This window comes from Harpia harpyja, chromosome 3 (genome assembly GCF_026419915.1).
Source record: "Harpia harpyja isolate bHarHar1 chromosome 3, bHarHar1 primary haplotype, whole genome shotgun sequence".
In the NCBI taxonomy this organism is placed as follows: Eukaryota; Metazoa; Chordata; class Aves; order Accipitriformes; family Accipitridae; genus Harpia; species Harpia harpyja.
This window is the reverse complement of record NC_068942.1, coordinates 16,258,618-16,285,233: the sequence shown is the minus strand read 5'-3', so window position 1 is coordinate 16,285,233 and position 26,616 is coordinate 16,258,618. Positions and strand designations below refer to the sequence as shown.

General features: G+C 39.4%; 1 protein-coding gene across 10 annotated transcripts in view; it reads left to right on the top strand.

Moving 5' to 3' along the window:
• The window catches only part of KLHL32 (kelch like family member 32), a 131,925-nt gene that overhangs the window by 95,850 nt on the left and 9,459 nt on the right, over window positions 1-26,616 (top strand). For 5 of the 10 annotated variants that reach the window (XM_052781469.1, XM_052781466.1, XM_052781468.1 and 2 more), the window contains one exon: window positions 18,500-19,226. The exons of 2 other annotated variants lie outside the window; for them this stretch is intronic. In XM_052781469.1, the coding sequence (XP_052637429.1) occupies window positions 18,500-19,226 (727 nt within the window). Of the gene's footprint in view, window positions 1-18,499; window positions 19,253-21,167; window positions 21,206-26,616 lie in introns of those variants that run through there. 3 more of the 10 variants (XR_008234303.1, XM_052781471.1, XM_052781472.1) reach the window with 3 other exon arrangements.

The following is a 26,616-nucleotide window of genomic DNA, read 5'->3' as shown; positions in this document are numbered from 1 at the left end:
AAACCTCTGTAGGCTGTGAAATTGGAGCAATTTACTAGTCTCCATCATTAGGGTTTTTTTAGCTAGGCTAAGCTAGTAACAATGATTATTAGTTAACATTTGCATAGGATTTGTTTGCATATTGAGTTTTTACATTTTACTAGCATGTGAGATTATGAAATATGATTTTGTATGTATGAAATATATGATTTGTCAGCTGCATTAAAATGTGAATAAACTTAAAGCAGTGACATGGAAGAAAGGATTAAACAAAATAATGAAGAAAACCAAGGAAGAACCCTGAAGCAGTTGGAGGAAAAAAAAGCAAATTCTTTGGTATTTTTCTTCTTCATCATGAGCTGTGTGGAATGCTTTTTTTCACAGGAAACAGTCATGACGAGGACATAAACGTCTAGTTTATCATGAAGTGAAAAGTGAATCTTTTCATAATTGACCATTACTGGAAAGGCTCATTGGCTCTACTTTAAGGAAGCAGATGAATTCTTTCCCTTGATAATTGAAAGGTAACCAACCCTGTAAGACAGAACGTGTTCTCAGAGAAATCTAGCAGTAGAGGCCTTCTTGTGGGAACCTTAGCAAGTAGAAAGCAAGCCAAAGATTTAAGTAAAAAACCGATGGTAGCCTTAGTTGTAATATACTTATGCCTTATCATGTTTGTCATTAAAAACTTCACTGTCATAAGGCTTAACGGTTCATATTTCAAGGATCATACTAATAGTTACAGATAGAAATATCTACTAGATCATTCTGTCTCCCAGCAGTACATTGGTCAAATGATACTGTATTAAATACTGCACTTGATCCAAGGTGAACTCTCAAATCACGTTTGGCAAAAAACCTTAACATGAGATCAGTATAGATTAGTTTCTTCCTTCTCTGCTACTGGCTAAGTAGGTTGTTAAAGGATATATATTTTTTTAAACAGCTAATGGTGTTTTACTTTGCTATGCAACTCAGTTTCTTGGTAATCAACTGATAAGCAAGCAATCTAGGAAAAACTGGTAGCTAAAACTGCATGAGTAGTTTATTCAGCTAGAAAGCACGCAACTATGTTGTGTCTTTTCCAGAGCTGGGCTCCCAAGACATTCTAGCCCTGTTAACTTCCTTGTGTGCAACATGTGAACTTGTGTTCATAAAGTAGATGGTTCCACATACAAAAGTGTAGCACTAGTTATTCCTTTTGTTACTGTGGATGTGATGTGCAAAATCAGTCCTTGGTCTCTGTATTAGAGAAGCGTCTTTGCTTAAATAAGTAGAAAAATAAGAGACAGGAAGACTACAGTGTTAGAGGTCAATATGAGTTGTTAAGCATCTATTTTATAAAAATAATAAATATAATAAATTTTATAAAAATAATAAAATCCAATTTTCTTATTACAGTCCTGTTTATCCTTTTCAAAGGAGGAGTAAACTGCCCTATTTTCAACTGCCTTTTCTTATACTTGAGCTCTGTATTGAATCTCCTGGTGGCATTTGTGGAGGGCCAAAAGTATTCTCCAGCAGAAATCCCACGGAGTTCAGTACTGTAGGAAATTTTGCAGTGTACACATTATAGCAGGCTGTTATGACAGAACAGTTCTCTCCTGAAGACAGGCCCACAGACATCTTCCATACATCTCCAGTGATGCCCACATTTTCCTATGCAGAACAGCAGTTTCTGAAGTGGGTTGTCATGTTCCAGTACAAGCTTGCCATTCCTTCAGTGCAGTACTTGATTTTTTTTTTTTTTTTCTGTCAATCTTTTGATTCAACAGAACAATTTTTAATATGGAGAGAGCAAAATTCATGTTTCTCAGGGGTATATATATGTTTTGATGAAATGTGGACTAAGTGCCTTGATAAATGTGAACTTAAGTTTTACTGCAAAACAAGTAACGACATAAAATAGTAAGTGAAGGAAAGCATCTCAGTAATCAACGTTGTGTTTAAACATTATATTAGCCTTTCACTGTTCAAGAAATAAGCTTAAGTGCTCTCTTGGGCAATAAGTGAAATCATGTCTGGTGGTCTAATGCTTGTCCCTAGTGAGTATTTACCCTAAGTAGAAAACCACCACACTAAAATGTGGCTGTCAGTCTCTCATCAGGAGAGGCATAGGAGAGAAAAAAAGGAGTTTGATGCATATCAAGGCTGAGGTGAATTGGTGAGGCTATATGGGAAAATTAGCATATTGCCCATGCGTGTTTTGCTGTGTTTTCACCCCCTTTTTAGTACCCTTTTCGTGAGTAGTCTATATAAAAGTGCCAAAGAGCCACCCTTGAATCCCAGTATCCACTGTGCTGGATCTGTCATGGTTGCACTGTGTATCATGACTAGCTGCAAGCAAGATTACATAGTTATCCTCAAATAAAAATAGTGTGAAAACATAACCTATCATAGGATGTAGGTTTCCTTTTCCTAAGGCTAATCCTCATAATCACAGGTACCTCACCTGAATTGACCGTGTGCAATGGTAATATTCCTTACAGCCTCTCCAGACTATTTGTGTGGGATTCATTTTTATAAACAAAGGCACGTGCAGCATTTTTATATATAGGCCAAGCTGGCAGTTGTGGCACAGCATCTGCAAGGAGATCAGTGTCTACTGGAGCTGCAGACTAAACAGGGTTCATGCAGGCTACGGTGGATCGAGGCAGTGGATGTAGGCAGCTGAATCTCATGCTCTGTTCTGCTGATGTGCTCAGGTCACACATGTTTTACCTGATACAACTTCTGCATCATTTGTAATAGTAATGGCATTTTGGCTTACAGTAAAAATGAATGCTGCCCCTGTTGGCACTGTCCCCTTACTTTATGAAACACCTTCCCCCTTTGCCTGCCTTAGCTTAAATGTAATGGGCTCTTAATCTTGTCCTTTACAGTAACGTTTTGCGAACTTTATATATGCTTTTGTTCTGAACTTTTGAAAGTTTCTACCCGTTATTTTTTGAATCTTAGCCAATCTTGTTACTGTTATTTATAAAGTATAGCAGTATAGAAAGGGATTTTCTATATTAAAACTAGGGTTTTTGTTAGGAGCAACTGTGTGTTCTTCTAATTTTCTTTTTGATACATGTCAGTTCCAATCAGAAAACTTGATTATTTTGCTGCTATTGCTGTGAGCAATAGAGCATTACTGGAGGGCATTACTTTTGCCTCAGTGTCCTACAGTAATATTGCCTCACCTTATTTATCCCAGATATACTTCAGAACTGCACAGGGCATCACACCAGTATTTAGGAAGGCTGCTGTGCCCACAGCTCTTCAATTTGGGTCACTTCTTCAGCTAAGTAATGGATGTGTGTTTTGATTTGGAAAGCCAAAAGAGGACACCAAGGTGTGCACACAGCAAGAGTGCTTCTGTGATCTTGCATTCTGCATTTGAATGAGTCTGTTATGGAGGGGGTTGTGTTGACTGTTATGCTCTTCATGGCAGTGATCTATTGGAGGTTAACTGAAGTATAATTGTATTAATACACAGGTATATAGTTACATAAAAGAAAGTTGCTCTGGCTGTTGTGAAAGCCAGGCGTGGTTGGAAATACACATTGCTTTCATTTTTAAGTTAAAAGAACATAAATAAAGTTTAAAACCAGCAGATACCATGTATGATCAAATGAGGCAGTCTGTTGTTACTATCTTAGTTAATGTCTTCCATTGAGACACAAATGTTAGTTTAAGCTTGTGGAAAAATGATAGAAAATGGGAAGCTCTTCTGAGAATTCCCAGCTCCATATTTCAATAAGTTTTCCTTTGGGAGCTGGTAGAAGCATTACTTCTGTTTGTAACTATGGAGCCAAAGAAGATGGAGAAAGAAAATTGCATTCCAGGTTATCTAAAACCATACAAATTGTCATCAATGTGTTAAGATAGCTAGAATCCAGTTTTGGGGTTAAGTACCTCAACTAAGTGTGTAAAGTTAGATGAAGTAAATTTGTACTTGTATGTCTAGACCTGCTGTTAAGTAGGTTAGTTCAGCATGACTGCTAAGATCTGGCTAGCTCTTGTCCCTTGCTATCACTCCTGCCCCAGGATCAGGACACTAGTGGTTCCAGGAGAGTGAGGAGGCAAGGAGATGGAAAAGCAGTAGCACTCCTGCACGTCCTTGCTTACTCCAACAGGGAGACCCTTGGGAGCTTCTAGATGTGCGAGTGAGCTGCAGAGCTGGGGGTTTCATTGCCTTACGACAAAGGGGTCCTTATACTTCCTTAGATCACCTTGGGCTCCCTTGTGCCAGGGAGAAATGGAAGAAATTGCAACAAATACATTTGTCAAAAAGATCTTAAGAAGCGCCACTGTGAAGTGGCTTCCAATCTAAAGGTGTATGTGGGATGATAATGACAGATGGAAAGATCACAGTCTCCGACGTAAGAATCTGTGCTGAAAAGCTTTCAGACTGCTCCTTTAGGGTGGACCCTATTTTAGTGTTCATGTGAAACTGTATAGGTCTGAATTCTATGATGTTCACCTTTTAGCAGTTGCAGTTGTCTCAGTTTGCTTCACATGTGATTTAGTTGGTTTAAATAATAAATTTGTTTGTTTTAATCTTGTAGTAAGGAAGTTCTGACATTCCCAATTCATGAGATACGTTTGGGATCTTAAAAGCATTTACAAATGTGGCTCTCAGTGTTTAAGTCACTTTTTAAAAGAAATAACATTCTTAGGACAATTGGTTGATTTTGAAAAATTAACTCATCACTTAAAAATAATACGAGTCCTGCATTAATCTGAAGCCTATCATGTGTGGATTAAATCAAAGTCAGTAAAATTGACATCATTGAGAAGAAGGGATTTGATTAAAAAGGGAAACTATTCTCTTCTCAAAAAGCTGAGTGAGCTTCTGCTAGTGTACTTCCTTGTTGGTTTTGTATTTTAAAAAGCAATGGGGAAAAAATATCCCTTTGTGAAAAATCAGCCAAAAGAAATACCAACTCCTAAAATACCTACATAACTTTGTTGTTGTCATGCTGTCCTCTGAGGAACATTCTTCATGGGACTTGAGAAAGCAGAAGTAAATTGTCTGCTGACAGGAAAAGGCCTAAATGTTCCCACAGTTAATATTAGTGGGCCTGTCCATATCAAAATGAGGTTCTAGCAGTGCTTCAGAGTTGAAGAATCAGGTTTACTAATGCGTAACACGGACTTCAGTGGCTAATGTTTGATAACTGGGGGGGTGAAGTAGCTGGGAGAAAGCTGTGAGACCCAGAAGGCTAAGCTGACACTGTCCTTGTCAAAGGGCTTATTTGGTTCATTAAAATAGTAAAGCAGAACAAAACAGAAATAAAGTTCTTGTGAAGGTGCTGGTGATATCACTCATTTTAAAAAAATAAATAAAACCACCGGGTGATTTCACTTTGAAAAATTGACCTTGGTGATTTTGTAGTAATATGGCATGTTGAGAGCATACATATATACAAACCCATTAAGGAGAGTATGTGCTTTGATGTACATTTTTGTGCGTGACCTAAGATATTAATGACATACAAGTCCTGTATAGCTGTTGTCAGGATTATTATAGAAAATGATACATTTTTATGTGATTTGTTGGATTTGCTTATTAAATTTGTAGAAAATTATACCCTAACAATAGGGAAGAAAGGAATAGGAATCTTTCTACCTTCAAGAACCCTTTAGACTAATTTTCACAGAGCTGAATTGCATTTTTATAGAACTTTGTTGATTTTGTGCCTATTTCATTGTCTAAACAATTTTTACTGGTGAACGCTTGTAGATTCCTGTCTCCGCAGAGAACCGCTATATTCTAAAATGTATTTCAGAGGGAAAAATAATGAGAAGAATAGCAATAAAAACAATGGGTATTGGGTGATGAAAGATTGTCATTTCCACTTATAATTATGTATCAGCAACTTATTTTAGTGCTAAATGTGGCTGTGTAAAGTTTCAGTGCATTTGATGTTTCCTCTAAAAATAAAAATGAGCAATTCTAGATTTTGAAATGATGACTGCTGGCTGCAGGAGGTCCTCTTCTTCCACCTCCCATGCGCTCTGTCCTCACGCTGTTTGAGTAAAGAGAAATGCTATCATAAACTTCACTCCTTAAACTGAAATCAAATCACAGTTAAGAGCCCTAGTTAGACAGCTGTGTTTATGAAGAGATATGTTCATTGCAACTTCAGAAAAACTTACCAGAGATAAAGCACCTAGCAATGTTGGTTTTCCATCACAACAAATGATGGAGGGTCCAAACTCTTAAGCATTTTGTGATGCGTTAGAAAATGGATGGCAAGAAGTTGTTCCCTCAGAGCTTCTTGCCTTTTGATCCAGCTATTAAAGAGACGCAGATCTATTAGGCTTCATAGGTTTTAGGAACCTGTGAAGCTACATTTTAGGAATGTTTATGATGGGGTGGGACTTGGTTGTCACTTCTCACTGTCTATGGCTGGACCTGTTTGAAAGGAAAAGGTGAGGTTCTCTGTCCAGATGCCACATTTTGGGTTTGGTTTTGTTGCTTTGCTTTGCTTTGTTCTGGATAGATTGTCACCCTCCACACTCCTTTCTGATGATCCTGTTAAAACAAAATTTACTTTGATTGCAGGAGTAAGTATTGCCTTTCCAGTGTGATCAATCCCAGCTCATTTATTTTAGTTTTGTACACTCCCAGGTGTGATAGTCATTACAGTGCACAGGAAAATAGAGTGGTGGTCAGTAGTGGGGTAGCTGTAAAGTCTGTTGCAACAGGGACTACACACTAGTTCATACGGGTTTTAAATACACAATTGTACATATGGAGTGTTATTGCTTGGGTTTGCACTGGATCTTGCTTGTCCTTCTGTCATAGCAGAAGAATGAGTTAGATGGAGGAAGCACATTTGTAGGTCTGCCTTTGTAGAGAAGCTCCAAATTACTCTGAAGGAAACTACTCCATGGTTTGAGGACTTGATCACACAAGAACGGAGTTCTCTTGAAGCACTCTATGGGGTAGTTTTGTCTTTGCTGCTCCAAGAAGGTTAAGAAAAAATGCAGTGTTTTATTGCCTGTACGGAGGTGTACTTTTCAGCTGCAAAAATATCTCAAATACTTTTGTCAGATGATATTTAGGGATCCATTTTGTCCTCAGTTTCAGATACCTGCATCTTACCAGGCTTCGTTCTGTGGCATGGAGCACAAAAACTCCACTACCAAAATCCTGTGGAAATAAAGAGACTCAGTTGTCGACAGCTTGAGTGCACAGAAGACTTTGATTATGTGTCAGCTGTACCATTGCTGTCTTCTGTCATATCACTTAATTTTTCTCTCTCTTAGTTCCCATGTTGAGAAAATGGTTGAAATGTACACTTCTCAGAGAAGCTCAAGTTTTACTGCTTATAAATTGCTTTGAGATACTTGGAAGGAAAGTGCTATATAATTTTGAAGTTCAGATTCCCCAGAAGGTGTAAAATGGCAAACCTCCATGAGCTGTGATAATTTACAACAGCTGAGAGTTTACCTTCTGTCTCTACCTTACTTCACTTTGAGCTTGAGTAGATGAAAAGTTTAGTTTTTCCATTATAGCAATTCTTTGTTTTAATATAATATGATTCATTACCATATATAATGTTATATATTAATGTAGTTCAGCTAGCCTTTTGTAAAGCTGATTTTTGATCATAGTTATTGCAGGTCTAAAAAGCTGAAATATTTTTAGTGAGGTTAGCCAATGTATTCTAGGTAGGCTTCTTTCTAGTCTCATTTCCAGTAAATATAAGAAATGGGAAAATAAATGCATCGGATAAGGTGTGTTTAAAAAAAAAGTGAATACAATTTGAAAAGTGTACATTCTATTCTTAACTTGTTATTATGAAACTGACATTTTTTTCTATGTGTTTCATAGGAAACACATACATAAAAAATGAAAATAACAGTAGCTCTTTCACAACCTTTTTGATAAAATAATGTCCCTTTTGGGAAGGCCAGTATCATTGTGTAGCACTAGGGAGGGAGGAAGGAAGCTTGCGGTAAAGCACTGGAATGAGAATGCACGGGACTCTATTTGGTTGGTGGAGAGTTTATCTTTGGTATGAAGAATTCCTGCCTTCCTCACAAGGATGTTGTGTGGAAACGTTTATTAAAAATTTCTGAGACGGAAATACAGCTGTGAAACTTGTTACTAATGGAGCTGTTTAATTATGACTAAGAAACCTACCGAAGACATGTAGGTTATTTATGTATCCCCATGTACCTGTTGAAGGCTGTGCAGGACAATATTTTTGTCTAGCAGCCCTGTGAGGAAATCGGGCAACTGGTGGTTGATGCTTTACAGCTTAAATGCTTTAAGATGATAGATCTTATCAGGACTTGAGAAAAGCTGAGGAGTTTTTTTAATACATTGTGATTGACTTTAATGCCATTAATTTTGATAAATGTTTGCTATTAATACAGCTGCATTATGTACCTCTACTTTAATCACAGTATAATATCATGAAAGGCATCATTTGTGCTGCTAGAGACTTTGGCCAACAACTCTGCTGCCTGTTATTCAGTGCTGAAAGATCAAAATCAAATTTCCGCGTCTTGGATAGTGGCTTACAGACTGCAGGGCTGGTGTTCTGAAAGTTGCAGGTTGTCATCTTGACATCACGTAGATCCCAAACCAGCAAAACTCCAACCAAGAGGTATAGCACTTCTTATTTAGCAGACCAAGAGCTTCCTAAAGTAGTACTCTGGACAAATCCACTGCAGCTTTTGCAGAGACTGATAAGAGGTCAGGGGGACATACACTAACAAGTGCTTTCGCTTTCCAGATCTAATGAACCTTGGGGTACTCTAATCGTCCTTTTGGGCCATGTATTTCCCGAAGTCATAACTCATATTTGGCTTCCCTCTCTATTGCCTGAGCCTACTGTCTGATCCCTCAGTCGTCCAAACCCTGGCTGTCTGTGAAGCTTTGGGTCTGTGACTGGATGGCAGTGATTACGGTTGAGTCTGGAAGGATGCATGTTTTGTCTTTCCTGCCAGCTGTGCTCTCAGACTCCAGTCTGGGAATGCACTTCAGGGGCCCCCTTCTACACAAAGCTGGTGCCACTGCTGAAGCAGGGGTCTAGCACTAGTGTGGGGATGGCTGAGTAGGAGTTGGGGACAAATAGTAGAATGACAGTGTCTTTGAATATGTGGTGTGATCCTCGTGGTGGGGAAATGTGAATGTGAGACTTTGCTATTTGTGCAGGGAGAAGCATGTTTGCTTCTGAGCCTTCTCTCTGCTCCATCCAGCAAAGTATGTGGTAGCAGCTTCCCAAGCTGTTACTTCCCTTCTTCACTGGCACATTAGGAATGTTTTGGGGTCATTCCCAAGAGTTCACTAAATCCATATGTATATTGTAAACAGTGTCTTTATACTTGGAAAAGGTTGGGTCTTTTAATATTTGAAACAAGAGGAAAGGTGAAGTAGCGGTCAACCGAGTGGAAGCACTGTGGGGGGAAGTACTTGCCAAATCACTGGCAGACTGGGCAACTTTTGTCATGTTTCTTTTATCTAAGACTTGGAGCTAATAGATAGAGCTTCCTTAATTGGGCTGGGTTGGAGCTTTCATGCTACCTGAGGATAGTAAGACTTTCCTCACTGTACAAAGAAAGAGCACCAAAGAGCCTTGTCCTTTCAGCTTACTTACATCAACAGTAGACTTCAATAAATTACAGGAACAAGTGAAAATGGCATCCTCTGTATCAGCAAGGATGTGCAAGCCTGCTCACAGCTGCTTCAGCTGAGGGCACTTGTGTGTTTTCCACTCAGATGAATATTCTGCTTACAGCCCCAAACTTTTAAGGAATTAAAACTTCCATTCTGTAGTGTGAGGAAAAGGTACAGGAAACAAAATTTCTTAAAAGCCTTTCATGTTGGGATCAGCCTTCTCTATCTACTCCCCCTTCAGGCAAATATTACTTTGCTTCTAAGCTGCTTTTTTGTTTTGGTATGCTGACCTGAACATTGGTGTGCATTTTGTGATGCTTGACAGACTAGAACATCTGATGATGACCAAGATCACAGAACAGAAGATTTACTGCTCGTCATTTGAAATACTTGCTTCCTTCAGAGATACAAAGAGGTTCTCTTTATTTACTGCACCTTCCTTACAGTGCCGTTGTCAGGATGGGAACCCACGTGGTTGGAGCTGGATGAGGCTGGGCGGGGAAGTGAACTGTAGCTGAAGGAAACTTGAATCTTCCATTCTTTCCAAATTTTGCCTAAGCAGTCCGCAGTTTTTCTATTTTTTTTTTCCCCTTATTCATTTGTGAGGCACTCTGATTCTGTGCCGATGAGTAAGGGAAGAAACACCTAGTGGGATCAATTAATTTCCCATCCTTTAGAATGTGGGAATGAACAACCCAACCCACCAGAAAACTAAATATTGATGCTGTCAGTGGCATGATAATTGGTCTCTGCTTTCATCTCCAAACAATCCCTTGCTTGGATTCCGTTATTCATTCTAAGAGGAAAAGGGTTATTAATGCAGTGTTCTTTAATTTTTTTTTTCTTTTTTGTGTGTGTGTGTGAGAGAGAACAGGAGAGCAATAATGGAATAAATATATTGGCTATGAGAAAACATTTGCAAGAGATCCTTGCCCATTTTTTTTAATCTTCTCTTATCATGAAGAATGTGAGCCGTGATAAATTGTTCTGCTAATCAAACAGCACTGAAAGGTTAGGTCATTGGAAGTCTTTAGTCATTTTGTGCTTTTCAAGAGTGAATTTGTTAAAATTATGCTGAATACCCACTTAAAGCCTGGGCTGAAAACCCTACCTGTGTTTTATAACTCTGCACTGTCAGAACTCATAATAAGTCAAACATTCTTTCAGAGGTACTCATAAGGGAGAAAAAACCCTGTAAATTTAAGAGTAATTTCAGATTGTAAATGAAAAAGAGAGGCACGACTGTTCATTTGCACCAATCATGCCTTCCTTTCATCTGCTCTGATTAGGCCTGGTGCGGTTTCATCAAACTACTCCATCACTGAGCTGTCACTCCAGTCGTCTGTTGATTGAAAACAATCAGGGCTCTGATGGCACAATTATTCTGACCCTTTAACTAGAGGCTGCTGTGATAATGAAAGGTTGATTATGATAGTTTGTGCCTCTTTCAGTTTGCCAAGAAGGTTAATTTGGGCATCAGACGGATGTTTAATGGGCGCTTGCTGGCTACACTGAGGTAAATGAGAACGTGCAGTCTTCGATATTGCACGGATATAGTTTGGCTGTCAATCATTGTCATTTTGAGTTTGTGCCTCACACTCTGGAAATCACATTTTATTTTTTCCTTGGGATTTAATTTATTCTGTGCCCTGAGGAAGTTCTTTCACTCTGTGACCTTCACAGTAGCTTTCTCTGTCTTTTTTCCCCTTCCCTCAAATGGAGCCCAAAGGCATAATACATCTAGAGGAACATTTTTCTTTCATTTTTCACATTAAAAAAAAAAAAAAAAAAGGAAATTTTAAAATCCCTGTTTATCAATTCACCCTGAACAGAGCAAATGTTTTAATTCTGATTGTAAAATCAGAATGTGCAAATGAAAGTGTGCCTGCTTGCTAACGCAGCGCCACACGGGGCTGCTTACGTAGACACCCATTTGTAAAACTGACAAACAGGTAATTTTAAAATGCCTCTGTGTAAAGAGGGTGGGGGATGGCACAGCTTTATTTTCACACGCTACACACATATGCCTCAGCTCGGTGCCTTGTAAATACGGTCTCAGTCACTGTACTACAACTTTTTGAGTTGGAAAGTCTCTCTTCAGGGTTCAGGGGCAAAAGCCGTTTCATTGCTGATTCAGAGATTATTAATATTTACTGTGTTCAGATTGAGAGAATCCTATGCATAATTTTGTAGTTGTTTGGCTCAAGGTGCAAAAGAAATGCAAATACCTCATAATTTTGATTGTTCTACATGCAGCTCATTACAGTCTTATTTTTATGCACATTTTTAATTCAAAATAAAAAGAAGAAAAAGATTTCTATCTTTAAGGCTCTCCTGCATGTAGGCTTGAGCCACTCATTTTCCATGCTGCCCACAACTGTAAGGTAGTACCTGATTGATACGATTGCAAAGAGAGTCTGGAGGCTGTGCTGCGTGGTTAGTTACTAACTTCTAAAAATATTCACATGTAACTCATGACTTTGAAAAAGTGTGTGTGTGTGTTGTTCTTTTTTTCCCAGCAAGAATTTTTCACCCATGTGTTTTTATCCTTAAATGGGTGATACAGACCAATTTAGTTCACCTTACTTAAATAAAATGCTTAAATGAATATCCTAAACCCTCTGGGTTTTGTCCTTTGTAGTCTCTGGAGAAAGAGAGAGAGAAGACTAATAAGACGCTTTAGAGATCCAAATTCAGGCCCTTTCGAAATCCCTGTTCATTTTAGAAAGGTGGAGGTTCCTCCATAGCCTTCAGTGGACTTTGTTTCAGAGCTTTAGTAAATGTCCTGGTTTATCCATAGATTCTGCTCCTAGACTTGAGATTTGAAGAGCCAGGGTGGTGCTGACAATAGCCTAGTGAGACAGACAGTGGTTTTGAGGCAAGAGGTTCCAGTCTGGAGCACCTGAGGCTTGCCAAATTACATAAAATCCAACAAAAGGCCAAAGCATGTGCAGGTTTAGAGCCAAAATATGTATTTCTAGTGTTCTTAAACACTGAACTAGTAAAGTCAAAGTATTGTTTTTTGAAGTTCCCTTGGTGCCTTAAAGTGATTGCTGTAGTAACTGTGTTGGTTTCACGACTCTTCTTGGCTTATCGATCAACAGGAGCAGATCTGTAGCACTGTCCAATATGCTAATGATACAAAGATATTAATTTGATTTTTTTTCTGGCTGAAAATTTTTGCTTATGTTAAGCAAAAGAAGGACTGCTCAGGTGAGATTTGTGTTGAAACAAGAGATTTGTGGTTCTTTCCCTGGTATATATTATCATCAGATTGTCAGGCAGAAATCGGATAATTTGTGTTGGATATATCTGATCTCATTGTTTTGAAACCTTATAAATTTAATGTTTCCTTTTATTTGTTGTTGCTAAAAAACTCCCCAAACCTCCGAACCCCTCATTTTTTCTGCTACTGTCACTTTTTGGCTTCATCTCAGTTATTAGAGACCTTAGATAGTATAAACTAGCGTAATTCCTTTGCAGTCTGTAGGGCTACAACATGAATACATCAACTAAAGAGCAGACCAGGAGGACTTTAACGGAGTTCCCACGGCCCCTGCCTCTCACAGAGCGCAGGCTTAGAGGAGCGTTTTCTTTCTCAGAACACGGTGGACAGAAACTTTCCCTGATGCTGAATTTGTGACTTAAAGTAGTTTCCAAGTGAACCTGGGTCTAATGAGTAGGTCAAGGTTTTTGCACTCATAAAATAGCTTGGCTTTTCTGGTTACTAAACTTGCTGTGATGTCAAGTGAAGGTCTGGCGCCTTTCCCAGCAGAGTGGCGTGAGAAGGATCGCAGGGGGACGCTGAATGGGCAAGGCACAGGCACACCGCCTCTCTTGCTTCCTGGGATAGCTGGCAGCCCAAAAGACCAGGTAACTACTTATTGCAGGGTTATCCTCAACAGGAGTGAAACTCTTAAATCAGCTTTAACCTCCACTGCCTCTGTGCCCTCTCTGGCTGTGGTATGTATGTAGTACCTACACCATTAACAGCAGGGAGGGAAGGACCATGCTCTGAGGCTCTGGGAAATGGACTGTCGAAGCACCATGCTGAAAGCAGAAGCAGCTGTTGAAAATGCAATGAAATCACAATCCAACATGCAGGTGTGCTTAGATGTATGCTCCAACTGTGCCACAATATATTTTTCATCTTTCCATGTTTTGAGAATGTACTCCATTGCTAAATCAAGTAATGTAACCTTGGAGAAGGAAAATCCTTTGGGTTAAGGCTTTAGAATAAGGGAATTAATCTGGTTTGAAAATCTTGTCCTTCTGAGGGTCTACTTTTGTCATTTACTTAGTTTAGAAGATGAATATGGCAAAATATATTATTTATTAAAGTTGATATAGGCACTAGGCTGTAGCTTCCGTTTCTCACACACTCATACATTAAAATTAATAGAAAAGAAGCTTCTAGCAGTTTAAACAGAATTTGCCTATAGGGCACTAGGACTAGGAGTCTTTCCTTATTTTTGTAAATTATTTAACAGCGATACAAATATTTTAAACCTCAAAATTGTGAATGGTCTCTTTTTTTTTTTTTTTTGCTTGCTTACTTGTTTGCGTTTTAAACACAGTTGTAATTTCAAGTGCTGTTGGTATTTCCTTAGAGAAGCCTGAATGTCTTTCCTTGCAGTGTCATAAAGCGTATAATGGCTTTGAGTTTATTTTGCTAATACTGATTATAGTTGCTAATCACTACTGCCAGAGAGGCTAAAAAATAGGTGCTATAATTAGTGTATAGATGGGGCGAATTTTGGAGTTTCTATGCAGGCACCAGGTTTCTAAGTCTGGATTAAATGTAAAACTGAATAAAGGTGGTAGAACTTGTGTTGATAAATATACAAATGTTTGCTGGTATCTTACATGGAAGTTTGCATTTCTGCCATATGTTCACAAGAGTTATATTTGCCTCCTTTACACTGAAGGAAATTTAGAACTGTATTACAGTCCATCAGTGACTATTTCTACTACAAGCAAAAGACTTGTTTGGGAACTTAAGTTTCTTTCTTTTGAACTTCTCCAGCCTTCCAATAGCTTCCAAACCATCCAGTGACTAGAATATCTCTTCACCCACACAGATAACTTGATTTTCTTCCATGCCTCCATAGTGCGAGACACCATGTTCTGCTAGAGAGCACGATAACAATGCGTGCTGCGTAACAAATGTGTAAGTCTAAGGCTCAGTTTATGAGTGTCCCTAAACCCATATGACCTGTTCCATAGCCTTGTATCACAATTTAGGAGTTGCTCCTGTGTTCTATGAATATACATAAAAATACCTACATTTGTAGCTTAAATTCCTAGCAGTTATTTTTAAGGAGTGTCCCAAAGTGAATTTATGGCATTTAAAATAGAGTAACAGTCATTGTTATCAACAGCAAGACAAGGAGATAAAAACATTATAGCTTTTAGCTCTTACGGCCGTTTCTCTGCCTTGGAGTGCCACAGGATACTGTAGTCAAATTCTGTTCAACCATAGCATGAGTTGATCTGGACAGGAGCTTCTAAACACATTGTGATTCCCAGACCTCATTTGCCTCCCTAAGAAGCAGTAGAGCTTCTCTGCTGACTATCAAATGCCTACAGACCATCCAGGTGATACAGTGATGTGCAGGGTTCTTAGCCCTGCTTTCTAAATTAATATGGTAAACTGCAGTACTCCACTGCAAACTGACCTCAGATGTGGAGTCTGGTAAGAGCCAGTAGCAACCTACACAAAAGACAGCCTGGGATTCACCTTACCCTCCGCATTGCTGTTGCAGTTGCTTGTCAGAAAGGAGAGGTGGGAGTAGACCAAAGATACCTTTTGGTGCAGCATGTAGAGGATCCCAAGGAGGTTGCAATAAATTTAATTAGGAAAGATTCAAAAGTTTTCATGAATAAAGATGCAGGGCAGCTGAATGGGGATGAAATAGTGTAGGAAAGGACGGAAAAAGTTTTGGTTCAAGACCAGGAATAGATTGTACGTCTCCTATTAGTGCCAACAGAATCTTTGTATCACTTTGCACCATCACTGTGGTGGTTTAGAAATTCTGTGATTTTAGAGAAACGTTAAGCATTATTGGTTTCAGTGAAACACTTTTTACAGCTCCAGGAATATTGTCCGTACAGACCAAACTCAGCATAAACCAAGTTGCTTTTGCCAAACTTCATGCAGCAGAGAAAATGTATTGTAATGGCAATGTCCATCCCTTCTGCTGCAGATCGTCACACATCCCATATACAGAAATGAATGCAGATACTGTGTCTTTGAAAGGTACAAATGTATGTAGTGTTGCTTGTGTGTTTATATAGTATTTATTGCGGGGCGGGAGGGAGGACAGTAAAGGAAAGAGGAAGGGTGAAGTTCTAAGATATTAACAGGCATTAATTTTAAACTTCCTTTTAAAAGCCTTGTGGTTACCAAGACCAGGTTTACATCAGTGCATGTCTTTTAAGAGTCTGTAATGTCTGTCATTATAGCACAGGTGATACCTCCACAATGCCATTTTGGATGTGAGTGAAGGCATGTACTAGAAGCAAAAGAAACCAATCTGTTGGATGCAAGTGATGACAGATAAGAACTCAGTTTTTGTAAATTCTTCTCTTTTAATATAGCAACCTACACATCATTCAGTTGATATGAATTCAGTTGGTGTCTTCATCGTGATGAAGATAGCCTCAATTCCACTTCAATTTCAAGTGTCTAGTCAATGATGAGAGCTAAGTGCCTCTGAAGACTTTGAGGAATGATTCACATGGCCTAAGACATGGAGTAGGGAGTTGCCTAAAACCACTCAGTAGGAGACACCTGACACATGGATTTGGTGCATTTAGAACATATGAATATAATGCTCAATGATTTCAAGTCCATAAACACTTTCAAATATATTTAATTAACAACTTTTAGTAGCGAGTCTCAGTACATATAGCTGATGCACATTTTGAAATGCAGCATTTAACTGACTGAACTACTGTTGCAATTTTTGATGCCCTTCATTGATTTGTTGTTTCACAGGGGTTGAATCGCACAGTGGAGAAAAAGTGTTTCAAATTAATCTTAATAAGAAGATGGTTTTGGTTTGTCATCTTCCCTCTCTGACAGAATACAGAAGCAGCAAGAAATTTGATACCCCATGCATATATGAAAGCCATAAGTAACAGAAGCCTTTCTTTTCAGCTCCTGCATGTGACATTCCCATGAGCAGTACAGGGCAGGAAGTTTTAGCTGAAACCGTTCTTATTGCACGGCTAGTTAGAAACTCCTGCTCCACGAGTTCTTTGTCAGGATGGAATGAAGTATCAAGTAGAGGAGTCTGTCCTCATCCAAAACTAGTCGTTGTCTTTGTTAATGACTTGGATGAAAGAATAATATGGGGTTTGGTTTTGGACAATCAGAAGGTGGAATGGTCTTCAAGCACTTTTGAAAACATAATTAGGATTGAGAATGATCTTGACAGATTGGAGCAGCGGTCTGAAGTAAATAGTAGAGAGTTCAGTAATGACAGAGAAAGCGTGACACTTTGTGGAAGTTCTGCAGAAAAAAGAGTTCGGAATAGTACTCCATCATAAGCTTAAAAATGTATCAGCAATATCATAGTGCACCGGCAGTCTTGTATAGTGATGTACAAACAAGAATGGCGTGGATTGTTACAATCAAAGAGATCCTTCCAATCTATTCGCTACTACTACAGCCTTAAGAGGAAGATTATACCCAGTTTGCAGCAGCAAACATTAAGAAAGAGGGTGATTTCCTTTCAATAACAGAGAACTGTGAGCCAAGCCACAGAGGTTTGGAAAAAGTCTCTCAATCCATCTTAGGTCACTTTTTGGTTCAGAGAAGAAGAAATCACAACGCACATATTAAAATGCATCAGAGGTGGAGGAGAAAAGGAAGGTAGTAAACTGCTTTTCATCCTGTATGGATGGATCAATTTCAACGATTGGTCTGGGGGTTCCTGAGCTCTGGAATATGAACCCAAAGGTGGAAAATGGGGCAATGAGTTGAAGGGTTTAGAGCTCCTGCATAGGTAAAAGGAAAATCTGTCTGAGAGGATAGCTGAGCATGGGAATGGTTTTACTGAGGAAGTTTGGGTATCTTCATCCCTGGAGGTTACACAACAGTTCTTGAAATTGTTTAGGCCCTTCCTAGCCTCTTTTTAGAGCTGGTTGGATTCAATATGCTTTATGTAATTTAAAGGCTGTGTTTAATTTTGGCTGTTGATACCGGCTGCAGTTGCTGAACAGTTTTGGAGTCTTTCTTGCTGCTTTCTGTCAGTCCCAAACCAGCAGAGCCTTTTCTCTGCTTCTCTCTTCTCTGCCTTAATTTCTGGTCCCTTTACACCTCTCTCCACTTTATGAATAAAATAAATGAAGAAGGAAGAAAAAATATTGAAGTATTCTGTATGTATTTTGTTATATTCCTTCAATATTTTGTCATAAATGGAATGAAAGATGGAGGGGAGAAAGGGCTTTTCTTTCTAATCATCTAACTGTAATCTTACTTTTCTTTCTAGTGTACCTGTGGTCTCCAGTGACCACATAGTCCTTAAATTTATATTATTGCTCCAGCAGCTTGATTCTGGGATATTGTGGTCTCCTACAGCATCACTAACAGTTTGCACAGCAAGAGTACCGCATAGCAGTATTGCAAGCTGATAATGCTGTGGAAATTCTTTAGGGGGACTGGTGCAATACAATGCTTTTATGTATATTGTAGATAGAGTTTTAGTAGGTATCTGTTATATTGACTCACATGCTTTCATGTCTGCTTTTTATATTGATTGATATTACTACAAAGGCAAGTATGTAGCTGCTCTTGGAATGCAAGCAATTTTCAAAAGATCAAATTTTGACAGAATTGTACACAAATAATTGGTGTCTTGTTTTTCCCTTCCTTCCTCCCACTTTTAGCTGGCTGTGAGGTGGTTGGAACACAACTGCCGCTACCAGTACATGGATGAACTCCTCCAGTATGTCCGCTTTGGCCTTATGGATGTGGATACACTGCATACCGTAGCTCTTTCTCATCCTCTTGTCCAAGCTAGTGAAACTGCGACAGCACTTATTAATGAGGCCTTGGCTTACCACCAGAGCGTCTATGCACAGCCAGTTTGGCAAACCAGAAGGACAAAACCTCGCTTCCAGTCAGACACTCTTTACATTATCGGTGGGAAAAAACGTGAAATCTGTAAGGTGAAGGAATTGAGATACTTCAATCCAGTAGATCAAGAGAACGTTCATATCGCAGGGATTGCAAACTGGAGTGAGCTAGCACCTATGCCTGTAGGGAGAAGCCACCACTGTGTTGCTGTCATGGGAGACTTTCTTTTTGTAGCTGGCGGAGAGGCAGAGCACTCCACAGGGCGCACTTGTGCGGTGAGAACTGCCTGTCGATACGACCCCCGCACTAACTCTTGGGCTGAGATAGCTCCAATGAAGAACTGTCGGGAACACTTTGTGCTGGGAGCAGTGGACGAGTACCTCTATGCAGTAGGGGGCAGAAATGAATTGCGTCAAGTGTTACCTACAGTGGAACGCTATTGCCCCAAGAAGAACAAGTGGACCTTTGTACAGTCCTTTGATCGATCGCTGTCATGCCATGCAGGATATGTGGTGGATGGTCTTCTTTGGATATCAGGTAGAAAACGTTTCACACAGTTTGAGGTACTAACAAAATACCAAAATACTGTCTCGAATGAAACTAATAAATCTTCTTTGGTTTATGTGTTATGATAAGTTTTGTCTTAGGAGATGGGTATTTCAAAGAATTTAAGCCTGGAAGCGTACAATTAAGCCTGATATGAAGTATAGGAGCATAACATACCTATACATTATTTTTTTGTCTGCTAAATATCTCTCTGTGTTTCAAAGCTGCATATATCATATGTGCTACCTCCAGTCACCGTTCATAAATCACAGTGAATTGGAATGATAATGCACTTTTGGAAAATTTCAGCTGACAAATTCTGTGTGCTTCCTAAAAATAAAAAACAAGACCCAGTTTCTGTAGTATGATCTGGTACCACTGCATTTATTCCTGATAATGAAATGGAGAATTAAGTGCTCGCTGGCTTGTGTCGATCCGGGTCTTGAAGGCAGATGTATGAATTGCTCCCGCTTGCTCTTTAGGATATTGTTACAGGCCAAGATGACCTTCATTAGAAATTGTGCATAGCTCTGACTGTCCATAACAAGTGCACAGGACTCCGTGGATGTAATCATAGCTTTATGGCACAGAGAAATGAAAGCATAGGCCTTGTAATCTTAAAAAGTATATCAGACTGAGTTGCAAATGATATGTTAGTTTATTTTACATGTGCACATTGATGGGAGTTGAGGACATTGTGTCATCCGTCTTTGTAGTGACTTTTCTGGTATTAGTTACTTTGGAATAAGGTCGATGCTGTCTACAGAAGATTTGACAGAAAAATATCCACCTTTTAGTAAGAAGTGTGTCATGGAAGGTTATAAAGTTGTAATATTTATCAAGGAAGTTAATGAGTAAATGGGGCCAGCCCTTGAGGAAAACGTTCAGTGATTGCCATCTTCAGTGTAGATACCCTCTGGGGATTTTGATATGGTCTGGGATGCCTCTGGTGAAAAGATGGTATGTGAATGAAAGATTAAGTTAGCTACTTAGGACTTTGCTGTGCTTCTCGAAGTATGTCATTTAGGTTAGCAGAGCAACTTGCAGATGTACCTTTCTGCCTGTACGGATTAAGTACCTTATGGGAATGGATTCCCAAGCATTGGTGGGCGATGTAGCAGGTATCTATTTTTATGCATATACACTTAAATAATGAATGATGATTTCGGAATTAGAAGCATGACAGAATGCAGAAAATCACCAAGATCCCTGGCAGGCGCTTCGGGTTGCTTTCTTCAGCAATTTGCTTTGAAAGAGTCTTGTAGAGTTTGTGCTGTGTGTTAATCCTGAAGTGTGCACACAGTGGGCTTTGAGACCCAGGTATGGTACGGAAACAGGGTTTCTGCTTTAGGGTACCAGTGGGGCGTGTTCAGAGCATTACCCTGTTTATTCACTACCTTTCCTATTTTATCAGTCGAGAGAGATGTGTGTCTGTGATGGCCAATTCAAATACGTGGACGCTACTACTGCTGTGTCTTGATTTCCTCTCCCCGCCGCCTCCCCCGCCCCGTGGTTTACATTTGTCAGTCTCTGTTTATGAAAAACAGCTTTTTAGGAAATTGTGTTAAGCATATTCGTATAAAAGCATTGAACAAGCAGTAGAAACATCCATCAGTGTGGTCCTTGCTCCAGTACATGAAAAAAGTAATATTTTTTTTTTTATTTCATTTTTTTTCTGGGGAAAAAAAAAATATACCAAAACCAAAGAACCAAACCTGAAAAAACCCCCAAGGAAGTATTTGATAGGGATTTTTAAGTCAAATGTGGGAGTGGTTGAAGATTACTTTTAGTCTTTCCAGATATGCTAGGAAAGGGAAAATTGTGCTGAGGATTAATTAATGTGCTTAGTTACGTAAGTGAAATGCATGCCTGCCTCTGTGTTTAAATACAATCTGCACTTATATAATGAAGCAGTGTGATATTGTGTTCAAGGATATGCCTCTAATACAGCTGTAGAATCAGGGGAAGAGGTAAGTGAAAGCCTGTTAGATGAACTCTGTAAAACTGGGCAAAACGACAAAAAATATTTTATCAGTATTGTTCCATTTATATTTGAAAATGCTAACAACATAACTTCTGTTGTAAAGTCACAGTAAGGAGCAATGTTTTGGCAGTGGAATAAGATAGACAGGACTTTTCAGTTGTATTTTGTATAGTTTTTGAGAAAATGCTTAGCAGTTTTGAGTTTCTAGATTCTGACAGGTTATTATGAAGTACGAGAGCATACTATGCAATACTTCAGTAGGGTATTGATCTGAATTATGTACTCAGATTGAAAATGGGTTTCTGTGTATTGAATAGAATTATTTTAAAAATAAAAGTGGGTGGAGATACAATAACTGTAGCTAGCTTTCTATTATTAATTAATTGCTTAGGGCCAGAATGTAGCTCGCAGTATGTGTATATTCAGGGGCAGGGGAATACAGAGAGATGCTTTGTTATCCAAAAACATCAGTAGTCATTGCTGAAAAAATCCACTGTTCGTCATCAAAAATAAGGTGTTAGCATAAAAGTAATCAATAATGCAGGAGGGAACCTAATTTTGAAGTATGTGGCCTAAAATGCAGTAATTAAAAAATTAGTCTGAGTTAGGGATGTTTTTGAGCTGTATCCCTGCTGCTTTTTCTGGGAAATACGGGTCATCAGCAAGAGCTCTCAAAGTCAGTCTGCTATTGCCAGCTGGCAAGATAACCATGAAAATGTGCCCATTTTTTTAGTAAGTGAATAAATTAAATAGTGATAATATGAGTTTCTAGCCCTTGTATTAGTGGAGAGAGTCATCAAAACATGACCGGCACACCGACCATTTACTTACTCTATAGCCAAACCATCAGTGCCTCTGCTACAGCACCTTGTCTTCTAAAGGCTTTGCTAATCAAAAGCTGACTAGATTTAGGGGGTTTCTATTATTATTATTGGGATTCATTTTCAGCTTTACTTTGCTGCTCCTTTGGGACAAATATGAGAAGGAATCAAAAAGAATAGAGCATAAAATCATGGCAAAGGCAGCAGGGAGGGGGAGTGTGCTAAACAAAACGCCATGTAAGTGTAAGCACATACTGGCAATAGGAGATGGGTGGCCGGTGTTTCAGGTGACAGAGGGACTCCTAAGCTGCCCCCACCCCTTTGGGGTTTTTAACCTGCCAGAAGGCTCAGAGGGAGCCTTCTGCACTCTGGAACTAGTCGGACCCTCTGGTCAGCACAAGTGCGTTCAGTTCTCGAGTTTTCTGAGCTCCATATATTGTGGAACACATTTTTATATGTGTGTCATCGTTTTTTCTCATCTTTTTTTTATTTTTTCACAGCCCGCATTTTATTTTATTTTCTTATTTTAGAAAGTAGATGAGAATTCATTAAAATAAGTTTTCTGTATTGACAGTACAGCATCGGGCAGATGGTTTTGAAATTTTGTAGAAAGATGAATCTTACAGGCCCCAGTTAACATCTGACACCGTGACCCGTTTCACAAACGAACTGCATGCTTGAAAAGTGAAGTATTTGAGTGAAAGAGAAACGAAATGCACCAAACCCTTTGGAGTTCAACATTACTAACAATCATTCCCTATAGAAGCAGGGAAATATTTTCCATAAGAGCAAGAACTTGAACTGTGCCCATTTGCCTGCATCCTTCGTGGAGCGCACGTGCAAATCTGGAGACCTACTTTTCTATACCCGTTAACCTTCCTCCTCCCATATGGGTGTAGTGCCCCTGGGGACAGAGGGGCAGGGAACCTCTGCCAGGCAGTTCAGCTCTGGGCCATTCCTGCACCTGCAGCTGGGGATAACGAGGCTTCCCCTCCGCCTCAAGTGCTCAAGATATTAGCACGTGAAAGGTTTTCTCTAAAGCAAAGTATTATGCTGTTGTTTTGCCGAGGTCCGAGTTGCCTGACCTTAAGGGTGTCAGCTAAAATCACATCTTGACGTGCACATGGCAACTCAACTTGGGGGGGGCGGTAAGCAAGCCAACCCTGTACAGTTGATTTGTATTTAACAGCTGCTTCTTCTTTTTTTAATTTATTTTTATTATTATTTTTTTCCATAATGGTGGAGATTTTGACCAAGGAAATGATGGGATCACATATCTTGGGGAATTATTCTGAGTTTGCAAGTGGTTTGGGGTGAAGAGTATTACCTTACTATCAGTATGCTCTTTGTTGTGAGGAGAAGAAAATTTTTCCTCAGTAAATGCCTCTAAAATTCTATGAAAAATAGATCTGGAATAAATAAGAATTTACAGTATCTAAGCAAATCAAGTTTTGCAGTGTCACTGGCACAGAAATTACCTGGAGCGGGAGGTTAACAAGTACATAAAAATTGCCTCAGTGACCCAGTCTTAGTCTGTATATGGAACAGTGTTTCTTTATTATTACTATATTTGAATAAAGATAATGGATCTCACACCTTTCAGGCATTGACATTATAGGTTTGATGCCATTGATTCTTCTTAGATTGAATGTAAATATCAGGCTTTAATGATTTAAAAAAAAAAAAACAAAACAGCCCCCAAACAAACTCGGGCTTGTGCCCCTCTTGTTTGCAGCTGGATTGCATCCGGGGTGGAGCAGTGTTAGAGCTGCTGTTGGCATCTTCCAGGGGACTCCTTAGGGTGGGAGAATACTCTCCAGCTCAGCTGTCCTCACTGCACCTGGGCTGGATGAAGTAAAAGGCAGTGGGCTTGCATGTTGAGGAAGGATTATCTTGTGTTTAACACACAGACATGTAAGAGAGGAGAGATTTCTATTTTAAAATAGCAGAGCACCTTGGGGTGCATGTCATGCGTTTCTATATATTCCCTGGATTTGCTGGAAGGAATACACGTGGGAGCTCTTTGCCAGCATGTAGTTTTACACATCTCCCAATGAACTCGGATTCGCGCACGCAGCCTAGCACTTGGGGACTTCGGAGAGAGTTGTGAGATTTTCTGGGGGATTTGGATTGGGTTAGATTTCTCAAGTCATACGGGGGTCTTACTAGAACATGTTATAAATAGGGATTATAAATTTTCGATGGGGAAAATGGTGTTGAATCTACTGCCTCCCCCCCTTCTCTTTTTGGAAGTGTCTTTGTTGAAGGTGTTTTTCAGTGCAGTTTGTGGACTGTCTGGGGGGCTGTAACAACACAAAGTATTTCCCATGTGTGGGAAAGGGCTGGACAAGGTGGGGTTTGGAATCCTCCAGCAACTTCCCCATGTAGAGGGGCACTGTTGCATGAGTTGGGAACTTACGGGTCTTGGAGAGCTTAAAAAGCAGGGTTTATGGCCTGCAAGGGAGCGAGCAACAGTGACTGTGGCAGTGTAAAAACATTGTAAGCCCACGAGCTGGGTGCTGGGCTTTCTGTGAGTGTGTTCTCCTGTCTGTAAGAGCAAGAAAGACACAGGCTTGTCCCAAGGGTACTCCTTGCCTCGCAGAAACTCTAGTCCTCAAAGCAAGCTGCTCATGACAAAGTGGTGCGCAATCATCGCTCTGTTTATAAAGCCCAGTGAGTGCTGACAGAACTGTAAATTTTCTGTTATTTACCCAGCCAGATATTTTCTTCTCTTTCTTTAACTGATGGGTTATTACCACATTAGCTGCTATTGCTTGACATCAAATTTAATAGCATGGTTTGTATTTTCAAATATTTCTTTTCAAGTGTCGTTATGATGCCTCCCTGCCTTTTCCCTCCTTTCCTCATAGAAAGGACTGTAGAGAAGTTTAAGAAATTATCTCAGAATTACCCCATTTTTTTCTGAGAAAGTATGCATTATTTTTAGTACCATTTAAACTTTTTTTTTTCCTTTTCCTATTTTTTAAGAGACATATTGCTCTTTTTTTGCCCTCTCCCAGCTGCCTGGAGTATTTAAAAAAAAATAGTTCAAGAGGACATTGCAGACTTGTTAAATTTGAATTTTGGCAGAAAATTTTAAACTTTTGCTATAGCACTTCAAAGTTAGGAGGAACTTGAGTTTGAAAATTGATGCAGATATAAGATGGCATATTTAATGACAGATGTATCTATAGAAACCTGTTAAGATGCAGATTATCCCCCTGGGGAGGGGAGATCAAAACTGCCAATCTATAAAATATACTTGTTAGGGGAAGGCATGGAATCTATCTCTGCGAGCACTTTGATTGCAGGGGACAGTGTAGCAGCATGTGGCATCATAACCTAAGAGCAGACAAATCAGCTTGATGACTTTCAAAGCCAAGAATACTGCTGGAGGCAAGGGTACTCCAGTCTAGAAGAAATTAAAACATATAGAGACTGTTATTAATTCCAGATCTATTTTTGTGTAGTCAAATCTGTATGCAAATCCTTAGCATCTCATTTTGGCAGATTAATCTAAAAGTGAAGAGTGGTATGTGAAGGGAATGTAATGATAAAACACCACAGATGAGCAATATTGCGGGGGAAAAAAATGTAAGCTGTGTACTTGATACGAGGGGCTCTTTGTGAAGAGAGGTAAATAATTTTGCTTATTTGATTATTTCATTATTTTACAAGGAAGCAACCCCCTTCTTTCTCTTCTTCTTCCATATCTTCCCTCCCAAATTAATGTGTCCTTTCTGAATGAAAATACATGACCTAGCATTGTGTTTCCGATGCATCTCCTGTAGTTTAACATTCTGGAGCTAATCTTCCAAATAACTGTGATTTTTATTTTTCAAAATACTAATCTGACATCACATTTTTAAACTTTACGCTAGGAGTGGAAATAACTATGTAAAAGAAAATCAAATTACAAAACAGATATTAGAAAAGATTGTTTTGTGCATGTGGCTGATGGCCACTAACACTGTGAAGAGCATAGAGACCAGTAACTGTTAGATTAGACACGGGAACAGTCGTTGCTTTCCAATGCATGTTCTTGCGTGTGTACTTCACAGGTGCTGTGATGGGCAGTGTGTGGCATAGTGTGATGGAAACAGTTTGGAAAGACTACATCTCATCTTGGCTGTCTCTTAGCCTGTAAGCATCTCTGAGCTGGGAGCTTGTGCTACTGTCCATGTGTAGGGGCCCCAGTACAGGCTGGTGCTCGCAGAGATGCACCCAAATAACAGTGTTATTCCTCCCTGTTACTGCGGTTGAAGACAATACTCTTGAATAGATTTGTCTGTAGTTTCCGCTATCTATTGATCAGATTCTCGGCCTTGCTCAAGTTATTTGGAGTGATCAGAGGGTACACCTATGTTAGCAAGTAGCTCAGCCCAGTAGGAGCAGATCAGCAGATAAAACTTTGGTGCTGCATTCTCTGTATCTACTCCATGTCCAGTTCACTTTTTTGGGGGGGGGGGGGGGGGGCTTTGGACTAGATTTATTCTGGTCCTCTGGACCAAATGTTCCTAGTACTGAGCTGGTACAAAGCCATCCAAAAGACCAGTTATTATGTCACACCCTTACA